The sequence below is a fragment of the Acomys minous genome (genome assembly GCF_964271855.1).
Source record: "Acomys minous genome assembly, chromosome: 2".
Classification (NCBI taxonomy): Eukaryota; Metazoa; Chordata; class Mammalia; order Rodentia; family Muridae; genus Acomys; species Acomys minous.
The window spans coordinates 58,624,685-58,643,600 of record NC_140484.1 but is presented as its reverse complement, the minus strand read 5'-3'; the positions used below and the strand labels follow the sequence as shown (position 1 = coordinate 58,643,600).

Sequence of the window (18,916 nt, the reverse complement as noted above, 5' to 3'; positions counted from 1 at the left end):
CTCATCCAGGCAGGAAAAATGCTGAGGTACAATTTGGAGTTATGATTTAGCAAACCTCTGCAATGACATGTGGTCTGTCAGGATGCCAGTGTCTGGCTTTGGCCTTACATTTTTGGATCTTGGGATAAGGGAAGGTTCCAGATGCTCCATAGGGATCCGATGATGCCCTTAGACTCAGCTCTAACTCAGGTCCTCTATGAGAATTTCCTTCCCTGAAACTAGAGGATGAAGCAAGCACCAGGGAAAACAGTGAGATAAGAATAAGAAAAGTGAAAACAGTCAAATCAGGCTGGGGAATGTCTAGAGCAAGTGTGGGCATGGTTCATTATTCTCCATCTCTGTAACCACTCACTGTTGGCCTTTGCTGAAGAGAGGATCAAGAAATTTTAAACAGAGTTCACTGAAAGGATGACACTGAAGACTTAACTGGATTTGATTCCAGGAATCATAGAAATATCTTAACATTTAACAGCATTGAACTAACAAGCGTACATTTCCACCTATGAAGTAGAAATGGTTAAAGCTATCTAAAACATACAAAAGAGTAGAAGACTAGTAGTGTAAGGTAGACAGTCTGATTTTCATCATACACATTGGACAGCTACCTGAGCCTACAACTTAGCCTGTGTCTTCCAGAGTCAGAAGTTAAAAAACAAAATAAAGGGCTTGAGTGACCATTTTTACCTCCTCACCCACTGCTTCAAATTCTTCTCCAAGCTCAAAGTTATCAATGAGGAAATAAAAGTTTCTTAAAGGATGTTTTGAATTCCTTGTTTCTCAGGGTATAAATGAGAGGGTTCATAGAAGGGGTCACAGTGGTGTATAGAACAGCAATGACCTTGTCCAGGAGCCCAGCAGTTCCTAGAGCTGGACGGATATAAGTATATAAAACTGTGGAATAATAAAGGATGACCACAACCAGGTGGGCAGAGCAGGTGGAGAAGGCACGCTTCTTCCCCTCAGCTGATCTGATGCGCAGGATGCTGGCGATGATGAAGACATAGGATGTCATGGTCAATAGAAAGTTCAAGCCAGTCAGGAACATGTCTGTAATAACAGTCATGATGTCATTGATGAAAGTGGGGCTGCAGGACAGCATCAACACAGAAGGGATCTCACAGAAGAAGTGTGTGATGAGACTGGGGCCACAGAAGGACAGTGGCAACACAAGACAAGTGAGCACCAGGGAATTCAGAGCTCCAGTGAACCACACAAAGGTTGCAAGGGCCACACAGACCTTGCCACTCATGAGGGTACCATAGTGTAATGGCCTGCAGATGGCAAGGTAGCGGTCATAGGCCATGGCAGAGAAAAGCAGAAGCTCAGAGCCCAGGACCCAGGAGAAGACGAACATCTGTGTGAGGCATCCCCCATAAGATATGGTGTTCTCTGCCACCAGGCTCTGCAGGACTTTGGGCAGGACAGTCACAGTGCAGATCACATCCATCAGGGCAAGGTTGACTAGGAAGAAGTACATGGGAGTGTGGAGGTTGGAACTGCTGTGGATGGTTGTGATAATCAGTCCATTGCCAGCTATGGCTGCCATGAACAAGGCAAAGAAGAGGCAGAAGAGGACATCCTGGATCCAGGGGTCATCAATAAACCTCTGCAGGATGAACATGGTCACCACCGACTGGTTCCCAGGAGCCATGGGAAGCACAGTCTAGATTCAGGGTGGGAGTTGTAGCTTGGGCCTCTGGCAAAAAAAAAAAAGTAATGAGCTTATTCTGATTAATAGAAAATCATTTTAAAAGTGAGGCAACAATCAACTCTGTACAATTAGGAATCTGTTCTGGTAAGAGAATAGTGTAAGTTTTATTCTCTTGGCTCACAGGCTGAAAGAAAGAGCATAACAGACCCCACATAGACTCCATGAACATGTTAGCATGAGTGGACCCTGAGCAAACTCTTTTGTCCTTGCAACACCTCTTCCCATAAGAGGGAGAGATTTCCTTGCTCAAGTCTGCCAACCAGAACACAGGGGCTGGAGACTGTGGTGTGGGTGCTGGGGAGACATGAGTGATCACCTATGGGGCTGTGGAAGGGTGCACTGGCAGTGAGAAGGGTTTATTCTGTTGCTAGCTGCTGGTCCCAGAGTGCATGGCTTGCAAAAACTTAACATAGTGACAGACTCTCCATAGGACCAAGTGTAGACTTTGTGACAATGCGGCTCATTATTCAGGTGACAGCAAATAAACTTTATTCCAACCATGACAGAAAGCCAGGGACTAGAGTTAGATTTAGGTACAACACGAAAGGGAAGTCGAGGTTTTCTGAGGGGCCCAGGATGTCTCAGGCGAGTCAACCCCATGAGCCACAAGCATCCAGCTGTTCTCAAACTCAGCTTCTGCAAGATTTCCCAGAGTTCCATCTGAGGGACTAGAGTAGTCCTCACAGGACTTCACATTACCAGTCACTGCCCAGCCAGCATCTGGAACACACATGCCCTGAATGCTGAGAAAGCAGGCCTCTGTTAAGAAGACTGGATATGGTGGCCACCCAGATTGGGGACAGAAGCATTATGTGTGTAGAGGTCATTTGGCACTTCCTCCTACCACTCTGCCAATTAGAGTATAGTGAGGGATAAGTCCTTGAATGTGACCTAAGAGCCAGAACGTAAGGCTAGGCTCACACAGTGACAGGCGACAGGATTTTCTATTGTGGCCTGTCACATGGAGAGCACACCATCTGATCAAGCTGCTCTCCGTCTAACTATCAAATCTAGCATGAAAACACACTTCAGGTTTCAGAGTAAAACATTTTACATTTTTCCAGAGTAGAATGTTCTAAAACTGAAAATGGTCTTGGGCATTCACTTACTGGAGCTCCCAATACGCTATGTACCACCCTCACTACTCCATCCCACAGTGCTCCAGAAGGGTCTGTAGGGACAGGAGTTCAAGTGACTATGCTGTGCTGACTCTGTCTGTACCTTCCATCCAGCAAACCAGGTCAGTGGTAATAACGGCCTATCCCGGGCTGGCTGGCCTAAGAACCTTCTCCTAGACCAGGCTGTTCACAACCAGTAGCCTCTCTGCTTCACAATCGATTCTAATAGTGACTGCGCTGTGGCTGGGGTGTGAACATGGTGTCCACGAACACCAAGAAGAACAAAGCCAGCTGTCCGATTTCGTAGACAAATCTAGGAAGCTGAGATTAAACAGGAGCGTACTTACAAAAACATGTCTCAAGTCCCGCCTAGGAAATCCTGATTCTAAGCAGTATTTGTTCCTGATCTAAAATGCAGTATCCCCTACCCAGACCAGCTGAGGGACAGGACATTCTCCACCGTTGAGTGGAGAAGGAGATCTGACTCTCACACGAACTCTGGTGCCCCATCTCTGACCACGTCCCCTGGATGGGGAGACCTAGTGGCATTCAGAGGAAGGATAGCAAGTTACCAAGAAGAGGCTCGATACCCTAAGAGCATATATAGGGGGAGGAGGTCCCCCTCAGTCACAGACATAGGGGAGGGGAGTAGGGGGGAAGCGGGAGGGAGGGAGGAATGGTAAGATACAAGGGATGGGCTAACAATTGAGATGTAATATGAATAAATTAATACTAAAAAATAAAATGCAGTATGATGCAGTCTTCTCTCCATTTTTTTTTTTTTTTTTTTTTTTGGCCACTGAAGTCCACCCAGGTCTATATGCAACCCTCTTCCTAAGTGTCTTTGAAGCCAGCAGCAATTGAGAGTGTGCCTGTGTCAGGATTCACATATCTGAAAGATGAACTACTGTGTCAAACCTCATGAGCATACGTCCATGCCCCACACTTACCCCCAGTACCTACCCTACAGTGGTCTGTGCAGAGGGGTCAGGAACAGCTTGCTGTCTATGCTGTCTAGGCAGCCTGACAAAATAAGACAAGAATGAAGTCCAGGGTCATTCCTGGGGAAAGTGAAGTGACCTCTGCATGCCTTTCCCTTTGGGATGAAGGGTAAAATCTCCATGGTAACAGGTACCCCAGAGAGACAAAAGAGCTGGGGGCAGAAATCATTGCTGAGCTTTACCCCAAACAAACCCTTCCCCTCTTTCTCCTTTGTGAGGGAAAGAGCCCTACTCACTTCCTGATCAACCAGCACACTTCCACCATGTCTTTGTGTATTTGTGAACAAGACATGAAGTCTATATGGGGAGAAAATGTCTCCATTTCCAAAAGTCTAGAAAAGGCACAGGAAACCTACCTGTATGGCTGCAGGCATGAAGCTGTGAGTCCAAAAAAATATGTGAAAAGGAACCTGAGAGGAGAGCAGAGGAGATGAGGGGGGCGACTATGATTTCACTATTACCCATCTCTCTATCCCTTCATCTCACTTGGATAAGATAGCTCCTGGTCCTGTTGATCATCCGCTGCCTTTCAGAAACATCCACAGAAACCCACCTATATTTTTCTGACATCAGAGTCCCTGTGGCCCTAAAACCTCCCAGACTCTGCAAATGCACCACCTAATTGAACTGATGACAGGAAAGAAAAGCCAACTTAAGCAGCAGTACCACTAATGGGTTTTGAAACTAAGGATATTTTCCAGGTGCATCCCTAGGACTTTGGCATAGGATTGGGGATTCCAGTCTAGACAGATGCATCTGGACCCTATAAAAGAGGGTTATCTAGGTCATGTCCTCACCACACCATCTGGGCTGCAGGGATGCCTTCCTTAGTTCTGAGGAGTACAGAGGTATCTCTCTGCTTCGGATAATCCTGGCTTAAATCTAGATAGCTTTGGCTGTGTGATGCAACCCAAGGAAGCCATGACCCCATGGGAGCCATGCCCCCAGAGTCTCCGCTGAGTTGGCCTCGCAACTATCTGCCAGGTCTACAGCAGAAAGTGGAGGTGGAGAGGAGATGGGTCTCAAGGGCAGATGGGAAGGGCACAGGTGGCTTGCTGAGTTTCTGCTTCCTGTGGCAGGAAGCCAGATACTTTCCCAGCAGGATCTCCCTTCTTCCTATCCGAGTCTCATTTGGAAACACAGCAAGGGAGGGCTCAGGGTCAGGTATTTACAGGCTAAAGTTCACCAGGAAAGGATATCAAATCTCTCCAAACTCATGGGCCATCATTGCCTGTGTTTGGGGATGGGATAAGAAAGTGGGGAGGGGGATACAAAACATACATTGCATCTTGGCCTTGGCAGACAGAGAATGAGTCCCAGTGGGGGAGGGAATAGAAGAGGTCAGAGTTCAAAATCCCAGGTTGCTCTGTTGCAAGCGTTTGTCTCTCAGGAGCTGTGGGGTTTTGGACACTCATCAGACTGTTGCTATGAAGCCCAGCTTCTCCAAAATGTGCCTTCAAACAGGTTCACTTCTCCAATCTAGATTCTCTTACTTGCTTAGTTTTGAGAGGACCGCTAGAGATAACTGCTGCTCCTACACAGCCAGAAACTGCTCCTATCTGTGAAAAACACCTTCTTTGGTGTTGCCAATGGTACATCAGTATGATAAAGCCTGATAGTTTAGATCGGGTCAATCACCTCAAGACAGTCATTCAGGGGTTTCGTGAGTTTGTCATCCACCAGGAAACTGGCAGGGTTAAGGGCTGACATCTTATGAAACCAAATGTAGGGTTGATTCAGAAGCACAGCTTAGTATTGGGTCACTTGGGAATTAGAAATACATCTCTTGGGATGGACAGTTGTCTCAGTGGTTAAGAGCACTTGTTGTTCCTGCAGAGGACCAGGGTTCAATTTCCAACCTCCACATAGAAGCTCACTAACTCCTCAGGCACTTGGCATGTATGTGGTACACAGATGTGTGTGAAAGTAAAACAATCATATTAATAAAATAAATCTTTAAAAAATCCATCTCTTGGGTACCCACCTCAGGAAGGCCTCAACAGAGTGTACTGTTGTCAAGAATAGTTCTTATCCTAAAGGTAATTTTTCAGCTTATGTTACCAGCAGGACAGTAGTGGCTATGGTCCTTATACATGCTGGGTAGTTGGCTATGACTCAGTTAAGTCTCCTGGACAGATTTGCACCAGTCTTTTCCAAGATCACAAGGCTTGCATGAGGACTGTGTTGGTAATGTCTTTAGACTCATCCATGTACAAGTGGAATGGCTTAATAGTGTCATCTTGGAGGGCCAGCTCTTCTCCAGCTCAGTTCATTCCAAAGGCCATGTAGCCAGCATAGAGGAATTTGGATATCTCAGAAAATCCCACATTCTGGCAATATCCAGTAACCCTCAGGAATTCTTATACATGTTTTTTTCAGTGAAGGAGCAGGGATTTAGAGGATGGCTGAAATATGGTTGTGGGAAAGCATCCATCTTTTTCCCCTATAGGTTGTAGCCAAGGTATGTGATTTAAAGGGTTTTACAGCTGAACTGTTTTGTTGAGAATCTGTAACCCAGGCTTTGGGGTGTTTAAAAAAGGCCTTCTGTTGCCTGTCTACATCCTTATTCAGTGGTCAAAGCTACAAGGATGTTGTCATCTACACATTGGATCAGGGCTCTTTATGGATATTTTGGTTTAACTTCCAACAGATCTGAATTCGGGAATCCATCAAACAATGTTGGTGAGTTTTTTGAATCCTTGTGGCAACAGAGTTCATGATAATTAACCAGATACATCCACCCTCTGGGTTGGCCCATTCAAAGTCAAATATTGGTTGGCTTATCAGGGCCAGCAGGAGGCATTAACAATTAAATAATCCAATTTAAAAATGGAGTGCAGAGCTAAACAGAGAATTCTTTTTTTTTTAAGGTTATTAATTTATACCTTTTATTTTTTTATTAATTTATTCTTGTTACATCTCAATGGTTATCCCATCCCTTGTATCTTCCCATTCTTCCCTCCCTCCATTTTCCCCTTATTCTCCTCCCCTATGACTGTTCCTGAGGGGGATTACCTCCCCTTGTATATGCTCATAGGGTATCAAGTCTCTTCTCGGTAACCTGCTGTCCTTCCTCTGAGTGTCACCAGGCCTCCCCATCCAGGGGACATGGTCAAATGTAAGGCACCAGAGTACGTGAGAAAGTCATATCCCACTCTCCACTCAACTGTGGAGACTGTTCTGACCATTGGCTAGATCTGGGTAGGGGTTTAAAGTTTACTGCCTGTATTGTCCTTGGCTGGTGCCTTAGTTTGAGCAGGACCCCTGTGCCCAAATCTGCCTACCATAATGTTCTACTTGTAGGTTTCTAGGACCCTCTGGATCCTTCTACTTTGCTATTCTCCCATGCTTCTCTCATCCAGAGTCTCAATGGGATGTCCTCCCCTCTGTCCCAGTTTCCTGGTAAGTGAAGGCTTTCATAGGATATGCCCCTTGGGCTAATATGCAGATATAAGTGAGTATATACCATTTGAGTCTTTCTGCTTCTGGATTAACTTACTCATTATGGTCATTTCTAGCTCAATCCATTTATCCACAAATTTCAGGAATTCCTTGTTTTTAATAGCTGAGTAGTATTCCACAGTGTATATGATCCAAAGTCATCCCACATTTCCTGTACTCAGTCCACGCCTTCTTCAAGGAAATGGATTATTTCCATTGGAGGCAGCATTTAGAAATCAGGATCTGGGTGTAGAACACTGAAGTGTCTCCACAAGCAATTCCACTGTGTGGACAAAGCTAGGAAGTATGTATGCTCACATCTACTAATCTATATGTCTCCCACATCTATATTTATAATTTGTCTGTACACCTACTGATGTCTATGTCTGTTCAATCATCTGCATATCTGCATGATCATAGATATGTTATTTTGTGTGTTTTCATTCATGTGTGTGCACATATGTGTTTGTGAATGTATGTGGAGGCTAGCAGTAAACGTTGTTTTTCCTAATCACTCTTGATGGTTTTTGAGACATGGTGTATCACTGAACCTAAAAGTCACTAATTCAGTAGACTGACTAGCCAAAAAGTCTCAGAAATCCTCCTGTCTCTGTCTCTGAAGTTCTGAGATTTCAGGGATCGAAGCAGATGCTGGGACTCACAGCCAGGTTAGCAGCTTCCAAAATTAAAAAAAAAAAAGACAGAGACTGCCTGAACAGTCATTCAAAACTCTACATAATGTCATCTTCAGCCTTCTGGCCCAGTATATCTAACAGACATATTTGTGAGGCAGGAACTATTGAGGACTTGCTTACCCTGTCTTGGCAGAGTTTGGCTATTGACTCTGTCTGCATCCAGGATTGCCCATTTTTAGGCAGAATTCTGTCTGTTGTAGACATAAGGACGTTTCTCCCAGTGGCTTGTTTGCCATGTTTGAAGCTGTCTCCATAAAGAGGTTCATTGATGTTCATCATCTTCTTTGAGGTAGGCTGGGTGTTGCCAGGAGTTAATCTGTCTTATTGTCAATGAATCTTTAAAATAGTAAAAAAAAAAAAAAACTTTAAATTCCATATTCTTTAGGTCTCTGAGGATTTTGAAGACCTTATCTAGCTTACTTTATCATATTTATCTGTTACACATATGAGGTATATTCTTGTAATATAAATAGACTAATAATTGACATGACCATGATTTGATCAACTAACAATTAACTTGTAAACTTACTTATCATAAGCAGCTTTCAATAACACTTTCAAAGTGTTGGAGATAAATATTGTATTCTACTTGTGTTGTATGGGTACAATACCTCATATTAAAGTATAAATATACATTTAGTGTGTGTGAAGAATAATCTTAAATTTGAATTCTATAGCAATGTATCAAAATTAAACTCCCAATGTAAATGAACATCTATAGTCCAAGAAAGCAACCAAGTCACATCAGGACTGAGCAGGTCCTCTTCCCCTGTGGCCTGGTGAGGCAGCCTTTCCAGGGAGGAGTGATTGGGTGAAGCATAGGGAGTCTTGTGAAAAAGTGGGGAGACAAATAGGACCTGGAGGTGACAGGAGCTTCACAAGAAGACCAACAAAGCCAAATAACCAGAGCCTAGAGGAGCTTTCAGAGACTGAAGCACCAAGCAAGGACCATGAATAGAGTGGACCTAGCCTGCCCTACACAGATGTAGCAGATGGGTAGCTCAGGCTTCATGTGAATCCATTGTTCAACATATATGTTTTTATACCAATACCATGCAGTTTTTTATTACTATTGCTCCATAATACAACTTGAAATCAAGGGTGGAAAAATCTCCAGAAGTTCTTTTGTTGTACAGGGTTGTTATCACTATCCTGGGTTTTTTGTTTTTCCATACAAAGTTGAGAATTACTCTATCAAGGTTTGTAAAGAATTATGTTGGTATTTTTATGGGGATTGCATTGAATCTGTAGATTGCTTTTGGTAAGATGGCCATCTTTACTATGATAATCATGCTGATCTGTGAGTATGGGAGATCTTTCCATATTCTGATATCTTTTTCAATTTCTTTCTTCTTCTTCTTCTTCTTCTTCTTCTTCTTATTATTATTATTATTATTATTCAATTTCTTTCTTCAGCAACTTGAAGTTCTTGTCATATATGTTTTTCACTTCCTTGGTTAGAATTACACCAAGATATTTTATATTGTTTGTGACTATTTGAAAGGGGGTTATTTCCCTAATAGCTTTCTCAGCCCGTTTATCATTTGTAAAAAAGGAGGGATACTTATTTTTTTAGTTAACTTTGCACTAGCCACTTTGCTAAAATTGTTTGTCAGCTGTATGAGTTCTCTGGTAGAGTTTTCAGAGTCACTTATGAATACTATCCTATCATCTGCGAAGAGGGATACTTTGACTTTTTCTTTCAATTTGCATCCTCTTGATGTCCTTTAATTGTCTTATTGCTCTAGCTAGAACTTCAATTACTATGTTGAATAGATATGGAGACAGTGTGCAGCCTTGTCTTGTCCCTGATTTTAGTGAAATTGCTTTGAGTTTCTTTCAATTTAACTTGATGTTGGCTAAAGGCTTGCTGTATATTGAAAGCAGTGCTAAGAGGAAAATTCATAGCACTAAATGCCTTCATAAAGAAATTGGAAACATCTTATATAGGCAACATAACAACATATCTGGAAGCCCTAGACAAAAAAGCAGAAACACCGAAGAGGAGTAGAAGGCTTGAAATAATCAAACTCAGAGCTACAATCAATAAATTAGAAACAAAGAGAACAGTTCAAAGAATCAACAAAACCAGTTCCTTGAGAAAATCAACAAGATAGACAAACTCTTAGCCAAATTAACTAAAAAGCAGAGTAACACTATCCAAATCAACAAAATCAGACATGAAAAGAGAGACATAACAACAGACACTGAGGAAATACAAAGAATCATAGGGTCCTACCACAAAGGCTTATATGCCACAAAATTTGAATATCTAAGGGTAATGGACAATTTTCTTGATTGATTACACTTATCAGAGTTGAATCAAGATCAGATAAACAAATTAAATAGACATATTTTGCCTACAGAAATAGAAGTCATTAAATATCTCTGAACCAAAAAAAGCCCAGGGCCAGATGGTTTCATCTCAGAATTCTATCAGACTTTCTAAGAAGAACTAACACTGATATGCTTCAAGCTACTCCACAAAATATAAATGGAGGAAACATTACCAAACTTGTTCTACAAGGCCACAGTCACTTTGATACCTAAACCTCACAAAGACCCAACAAAAAAAGAGAATTTCAGACCAATTTCTCTTCTGAACATTGATGCAAAAATACTCAATAAAATACTCGCAAAATGAATACAAGAACACATCAAATATATCATTTACCACGACCAAGTAAGCTTCATTCCAGGAATGCAGGGATGGTTTAATATACAGAAATCCACCAACATAATCCACAATATAAACAAACTGAAAGAAAAAACCACATGATTATCTCCTTAGATGCAGAAAAAGCATTTGACAAAACCCAACACCCATTCATGTTTAAAGTTTTGGAGAGATCAGGGATACAAGGCACATACCTAAACATAATAATGCTATATACAGCAAACCAATAGCCAACATCAAATTAAATGGAGAGATACTCAAGGAAATTCCTCTAAAATCAGGGACCAGACAAGGCTACCCACCTTCTCCACATCTTTTCAGTATAGTTCTTGAAGTTCTAGCTAGAGCAATATGACAACAAAAGGAGATCAAGGGGATCCAAATGCAAAAAGAGAAAGTCAAATTACCCTTATTCACAGATGATATGATAGTGTATATAAGTGACCCCCAAAATTCCACCAGAGAACTCCTACAGCTGATAAACAGCTTCAGCAACGTGGTAGGATACAAAATTAACTCAAAGAAGTAAGTAGTCTTCCTGTATACAAATGACAATTGTGGTGAGAAAGAAATTAGGGAGACTACACCTTTCATAATAGCCACAAGCTACATAAAGTATCTAGGAGTAATTCTAATCAATTCTAATACAAGCAAGTGAAAGACTTGTTTGAAAAAAACTTCAGTTCTCTGAAGGAGATTGAATATGACATCAGAAGATGGAAATATCTCCCTTGTTGGTGGATTGGAAGAATTAACACACTAAAAATGGGTATCTTACCAAAAGCAATTTACAGATTCAATGCAATTACTATCAAAATACCTATACACTTTTAAAGACATTGAAAATCAATTCTCAATTTGCTTTGGAAAAATAAAAAACCTAGAATAGCTAAAAAAAATCTTGTACAATAGAAGATCCTCCAGAGGAATCTCCATACCTGATCTCAAGCTGTACTATAGAGCAACAGTAATTAAAACAGCCTGGGACTGACATAGCAATAGGCTGGTTGACCAAAGACCCAGAAATAAATCCACACACATATGGTCACTTGATTTTTGACAAAGAAGCCAAATCTATTCAATGGAAAAAGGATAACATCTTCAACAAATGGTGCTGATCTAACTGCATGTCTACATGTAGAAAGATGCAAGTAGACCAATATGTATCACCATGCACAAAACTCAAGTCAAGTGAATTAAATACCTCAACATAAAACCAGACATACTAAATCTCTTAGATGAAAAAGTGGGGAAGAGTCTGGAACTCATTGGCACAGAAGACAACTTCCTGAATAGAATTCCAACAGCCCAGGCTCTAATGTCAAAAATCAATAAATGGGACCTCATGAGGCTGAGAAGCTTCTGTAAGGCAGAAGACATTGTCAACAGAACAAAATGAAGCCTACATGCTGGAAAAAGATCTTCACCAACCCTACATTTGACAAAAGACTAATATCCAAAATATATAAAGAGCTCAAGAGATTAAACACCACCAACCAAATAACCCAATTAAGAAATGGGGCTCACCCCTACTCTGATCTACCCAATGGACAGGACATTACCCACAGTTATGTGGAGAGTGGAGACTGACTTTGACATGAACTCTGGTGCTCCATATTTGACCACCTTCCCTTGGTGGGGAGGCCTGGTGGCACTCAAAGAAAGAATAAGCAGGCTACCAAGATGAGACTTGATAGCCTATGACCATATAGTGTGGGAGGCGGTCCCCCTCGGTCTTAGACCTAGGGGAGGGGAATAGGGTGAATGTGGGAGGGAGGGAGGGAGGGAGAATTGGGGAGATACAAGTGATGGGACGCTTGAGTTGCTCCTGGAAGTGGATGTTCCACTGTTGGTTGTATCCCAGGTGGTCCTGACAGGCAGTAGAAAGGCTGGGCAGGGTTTAACCTGGCTTTTCCTGTGGACCCTTAGGCTTGCCTGTTTCTGAGGTTGCCAAGCCTCCTTTAGAGGGTAGGTTATGGAATTAGGGGTGGGAGATAGCATGCAGCTCACCTCTGCTGGCTGTGTTCCACAGTAGGCAGAAGAAAGACTGGGAAGAGTCTAACCTGGCTGTTCCTGGGGAACTGCAGGCCTGGATGATCCTGGGGCTGGCATGCTTCCTCCAAAGGGGGTGTGTGTGTTTCTTGTGGTTTTTCTTTTTTCCTTGTTTGTTTGCTTGCTTGCTTTGCTTCATTCTGGTTTATTTGCCTTTTTGTTTTCTAGGAAGAGAAAGAATAAAGGCATGGAGTTGATTGAGGTAGGGAAGCCATGATCAGGATATACTGTACATAAAAGTTTATTTTCAAGAAAAACAAGACAAAATGAAAGGAGGGAAGGAAGGAAAGAAGGAAGGAAGGAAGGAGGGAGGAAAGAAAGAAAGAAAGTCCTTATCGAGGTCTGGGGCTCACAAAGTACTACATGCATTACTATCCCATTTGGGTCTCATATAAAGCCTCTCCTTGAAGCTGGTAGATAGCTAATTACTCCTCTATGGGTGAGGATGGGTTTTCAAGACCTTAAATGAATACCCTGTGGCAGTGTGGAGCTCAGAGCATTCTAATTATCTCACATGGCATAATGACTTAAAGTGGCTGACAAAAATGACATGCTAGAAACAAAGCTGTATATTTTGATATCTTCATACCTATTTGCTGACACGTTGGTCTGCAAAGCACTGCTGCAGACCCTGCTTCAGGATATTAACAGCACTGACGCCAAGGCCCTGCTTTCATTAACGTTCACAGAACTCAAGAAGGAAGACAAGACCTCTCCTTTATCAGCACTGTTCTCTTTTGATGATTTGCTGTTTGTTTTTTGTGTACACCGATAAACACTACATCAGGAAGGTTAAACACACAGTGCTGTCTCCTCATCAAAGGAGGTCTATACTTGCTTACCTCCCAGAAATCTGGGAATGGATGTAGTTAATAGCCTGGTGTCCTGTGCTAACTTTAGGACCTAGCCACACTCAATTCCCCCAGGCTATTATGTTTATTTCAGACTATTCATCCATAAGCCTTTATCTTGAGCAATATTTTTCAGTCAATAGAACGCATCCATATGGGAGATGTCACAATAGCTTAAGTGACCTCTGCAGGACCAGACCACACATGACTCCACATACTTTTGTCTCAGTAATTCTCCCTAGACCCTTATCTTGAGCATTATTCCTCAGTCAGCAGAACTCATAGTAATGGAAGAGGCCACATGTATTTTGTAAAGAGTTTTGATATAAACATGCCGTAAGCTTCATTGTACACACAAATTGAGCTAATTACCATCAGGAAACTTCTTTTTTTCCCCAAAATTGGGCTATGCTTAAATATGCCTACAATTAACTCCCTGGTGTCAGATTGTAGAAGTTTGAAACAACAAAGGCTACTGAATTCTCTTGAATCACATTTTCTTCACATGGATCATTGCTTTGCTGGCCCTGGAATTCGAGGAGACCCCACAGCTCGTTTAATAAGTAACGCTGTTGTTATCAATATCCTGTATTTGTTGTCTATGTCTAGAAATGCAAAATAAATGTGTCTATTAACATTAGCTAGAGCATTTTATTTTTAAAATAAAATAAGTCCACAAGTACAGATGTCATCACAAAAATATACCAACAATATGAAAGATTAAACCAGTTTCTTCTCTACAAAATATACCTGCCCTGTAGAAATGTTGGTTTCTCAATGAGAATTCCCTAGATGATTCCCAGGACACAGGAGGTAAGAACTAAACAAATGACCATAATACACAAACAACTGAGACGAGAATATCAGCAAGAGCAATCACATGTGTTTTCTAACTCTCCTTATGTTTTCTACTTTCACTAGAACCAACACATACTTATAATGAAAATTACCTGTGCTTCTTCAGTGGAAGGAAAAATGAAAAGCAATAGAAACCAGGTGTTAGGAGTATATGCCCCTGGCAGTCTCTGAGCCAGGTTCTCATAGTTGGCATGGACACTCGCCTTAGCATAGACTGCTGCCTCATATTCCTGATGTTGTAAGGGCCACACTCACATAGATTTCCATATTCAGAATTACCTCTGAAAGCACTTCCTCTGACTCCTTTCCCATGGAGAACAGAGAAGCAAGACAGGCACAGTAAACTCCCTTAGAAATCTAAACTCTTGAGTGCTACCAGGCTAGTCTCATCAAGTCTCCACTGACAAAATACCCATGCATGTATTGCACAAAGTTCATAGGCTTCAAGTTCTAATTGTGAATTATTTCACCTAGGTACCATTCAAAAATATCTTTGCACTTTCCACAGGCATAAGCTACAGGATTCAGACTAAAGAAAAATAATGAATTGTTCCTTTAATTATCTGTCCGGCTCTTCCAAATCTATGTGTAATCAATAGAAACTCTATATCCTTTGTTTGTTGTGGCAGTCTACTGACATTTGCTGATACAAGTTCAATTCATAGAGCAGACATAAGAACAAGACCTTGTCTTGCTAACAAAAGTCTGTAATCTGCATGGAGAAAATAAACACAGTTGGGGAGTGGTCTTTAACTGGACTGGGGAGGGAGAGTGTTACAGAGGTAGACTTAGGTAGTAGGGATAAATAAATTGTACATTTGATATATAGCTTCAATGAAGTTAAACCAGTAGGGATGACAATGTCCTCCAAAAAGCAAATTACTATCTAAAAAAAAAAAAACCACTGTACCATGCACGAGAAGCCCTCTTTTGAGTTGTTTGCAAGGGTAGTCCAAGCATCTCTCAAAACAATGTAGGGTATTCCTGTTGACCTGGGTTGCCTCCCAGAATTTGAAAGTAAGTCTGTCTTGCTGGACACATTATACATTTCAGACACAGGATTTGGAGTGATTCATCTGTATTAACACAGAAGCCTTCTCACTGAGGACCAATTTTCATAGTACCAGAAGGTAATATACAGGCTACCAAAGAAGAAATCAAGCAGTATCTTTCTCACTGTGATACCTACAAACTACAGCAATGGACAGCTTAACATGATATTCCTAAAAGTACAACAGTAGCACCTATATCCAAAGCTATCCAACTGGACTTAAGAACCACTCAGTACAACATAATTTTTGCCTGGTACTTTAAACCTAGCCAGCTGCCTATGGATGGACAGGTCACAGACACTAGAGTAAAACCTGTTGCTGTTATTTTCCCAAAACCAATATAAGCTCTAAGTGTAGTCTTCTTAGTTATCTTTATGCCTACAGATAGATGCAGCATGTATTCTACTTCAAAGAAGCTTTTTTTTCCCAGCAGACAGAGACCAGTACAGAAAGCCACAACTTATCAAATTTCAGGGAACAACTGACTGTGAGGTGCTCAGTCCTACTGGATCTATTTATAACTCAACCCCACACCTAAGTCTCAGGGAACATCAGGAAAGAAGGAGTGGAAGGATTATGACCCAGAGGACCAATATGTCTGCTGCAATGTTGTATCTTCTAATCATCACAGGGAAGCTGTATCTACAAAGTTTCAAGAATATGGTTACTTAAACAAGACCGGAACAATAGCAACATCAGCTGACACGCTAACGTGGACAGTAGAACTCTGAGGAAAGATGGGCAATTAGTGACTGCTGAGGGGAAGAGTCAGTCTTCCCTGTAGGCTAAATTTTCTTAACCAATATATTTTATTACAACTGATTAACCGAGCATACATCACTTATAGCCCAACTAACCAAACCAATAGGAAAAGAGGATTAAGGAACACAATAACATAACCATAAGCATATCAGTTCCAAGGAACAATTCTCCTGGCATAATCAACAGGATTTCTTCTGCTGGAACTGGGAGTAACCAGAATCCAGAACCCCAGCAGGAGCCAGAGCCCCGAAGACTTCCCTCAAGCAATTCTCTCTAGGATCGTCTTGAAGTGGAGCGATGAGCAGCCAAAACTATCCAAAGTTTCCCAAAAAAAACCCCACCTCCAGTTTTCGGCTCATTTATATATCTCCTCCCAGAGTCTGTTCACGGGATCTTTTCAGCTGGCAACAATCAAGCTCCCGCATGAGGTGGTCGGTCTTCTCATGGATTAACCTCACCTGTTCTCTCACAAGGCTGTTCTGATCCCACACTTGGGATCCTAAAAAACAGGTTTGTCTCTCCTTCTCTTCCTCCCATAATAGCCTCCTAATTGGTTATCCAATACCAAGTGATCAGCTCTAAATGCATATAAATATCAGAAACATTAATGCTCAACAGGCTGTATATACATATTTATTCACATCTATGTAACAATGATAATAATAATGAAAAAGAGGCCGTGAAGCTGAAAGGAAGTAGGAGGGCATAGAAAGGGTTGAAGGAATGAGGGGGATTGTACATATATGAAATTTAAGTACATATATGAAATTTAAAATAAATTTTGAAAAAATACAAACATTATCTAACAAATTAAATTGGCCTTAAAAGAGAAATAAAAACCAATGTTGAAAGGAACATGAGTCAAACAGGAAGAGAAAGAGGGGGTCAATAGAACATCACAATTTAACCCTGAGACAGCCCAGGCCAGACATGAGAGTTTGGATGGGGGATTAAAGGTCTCTGGATATGGTCCAAGAAGTCAACATTTCCTGAAGGGTAAGAGCAATGTTCTCTCTCATGGTTCCCTTTCTGGCCACATCCTTTGAAACAACAGGCTCCCAAGTATACAGCAGCCCTGCTACTTCTTCCACAGTAGAAGTTATAAGGCTCTGGTTCCAAGCAACCTCATTCCCCTAGCAAACTGCTGCCAACAGCCTCCTGAGTGAGAGCCAGTTTTGACATGGAAGCTGCTGATACACATTGATGGTTCACACTGGACAGGATGAAAGGCAGGAACAGGTCTTATTCCATCACATGATGACACAGCGTGCTACAGTATGGCAGGAGCCTGCCCATAAAAGTACACTTTCAGAGGTACTAAAAACTGGCAGGAAATATGTTTATATTATTATTTTTTTAAATGTAGTTCACTTACAAGACAGAACAATTGTCCTAAAACCTCCAGGCCCCTTTCTATCCCCAAATCACTTAACTACATGCCAGCCACAACAAATGCTGAGTAGCCTTTGGGGGTAAAAAGTGAACACAGGCACAAAACAAGGTCTATCCAAAGCTCCTGTCTTGTGTGACTGCTGCAAACAGATAGTTAGGAATAGGCCACAATCACAGTTGATGCTTTTTGGGGATTCACTTAACTATTGAAGCTAGCAGCCACATGGATAACTTATGATCCTACGGAGCACAACGTGGAGGTTCCAGGGCTCCCCTAAGGTGGGTAGCAGTTGAACATTGTCCCTTATGGTTCAACAGGGTGTGTCCTCAGAAAATGGAGCAGTCTCCCAAACCTGTGAGCCCTCAGTGCAACAGAGCTGAAGGCAGAGGCTCAGCAGCAGGACAGTAGTTTCCTAAGTGCAGCTTTGACGTCCTTGTTCCTCAGAGTGTAGATGAGGGGGTTGAGGGTGGGTGCCACGGAGGTGTAGATGATGGACACCACCTTGTCCCTGTTCAGTGAGTAGCTGGATGCAGGGCGGATGTAGGTGTAGATGACAGTGGAGTAGTACATGGAAACCACGATGAGGTGTGCGGAGCAGGTGGAAAAGGCACGTCGCTTGCCCTCAGCAGAGCGGATCCTCAGGATGCTGGCCACAATAAAGCCATATGAGAGGATTATCACAGAGAAGTTCCCTACAGCCAGGAACACATCTGCCGCAAAGGCCATGGCTTCATTCAATTGTGTTGGAGCACAGGAGAGCTTCAACAGTGGAGGAATCTCACAGAAGAAATGCTCTATCACATTGGAGCCACAGAATGGTAGGCGCAGCACCAGGCTTGTGTTCACGCTGGTGTTAGTGAAACTGATGGTCCAGACAAGGCCAGCCAGGAATGCGCACACCCTGGGGCCCATCCAGGCACTGTAGTGCAGGGGGCAGCAGATGGCCACAAAGCGGTCATAGGCCATAGCTGAGAAGAGCAGAAGTTCTGCCCCCAGTGACCACGTGAAGAAGTAGAGCTGGGCCATGCAGCCCCCATAAGAGATGGCCCTCCCCCCCACCATGCTGTCCAGTAGCTTGGGTAGGATGGTGGAGGTGCAGAGGATGTCCACCACGGCTAAGTTGACCAGGAAGAAGTACATGGGGGTATGTAGGGCGGGGCTGGCACTGATTGTCACCATAATGAGCAGGTTTCCTGAGATTGCAGCTGTGTAGAGGCAGAGGAAGCTGAGGAGAAGCGGTACCCTCAGGTGAGGCATTTCTGAAAATCCCAGGATGAGGAACTCAGTGACCAGTGTCCCGTTCAT

General features: G+C 42.4%; 2 protein-coding genes across 4 annotated transcripts; both read right to left on the bottom strand.

The window, feature by feature from the left end:
- Nucleotides 1–727: 727 nt before the first annotated feature.
- Nucleotides 728–12,760, bottom strand: LOC311592577 (olfactory receptor 13G1-like; the record flags this gene model as incomplete). Of its 3 annotated transcripts, none has more annotated exons than XM_084773166.1 (4): nt 12,707–12,760; nt 4,187–4,240; nt 3,793–3,852; nt 728–1,696 (listed from the first exon to the last, which is right to left on the bottom strand). In XM_084773166.1, exon 4 carries the CDS (start codon nt 1,649–1,651, stop codon nt 728–730), a length of 924 nt encoding a protein of 307 aa, XP_084629292.1. In that variant the 5' UTR covers nt 1,652–1,696; nt 3,793–3,852; nt 4,187–4,240; nt 12,707–12,760. The 3 variants fall into 3 exon arrangements, with proteins under 3 accessions (XP_084629292.1, XP_084629291.1, XP_084629290.1); XM_084773165.1 differs by having other exon boundaries at nt 12,654–12,733; XM_084773164.1 differs by lacking the exon at nt 12,707–12,760 and having other exon boundaries at nt 4,187–4,293.
- A 5,241-nt stretch (nt 12,761–18,001) lies between these two features.
- Nucleotides 18,002–18,916, bottom strand: LOC311592580 (olfactory receptor 13G1-like; the record flags this gene model as incomplete). Its single annotated transcript, XM_084773170.1, has 1 exon — nt 18,002–18,916. One exon carries the CDS (start codon nt 18,914–18,916, stop codon nt 18,002–18,004), a length of 915 nt encoding a protein of 304 aa, XP_084629296.1.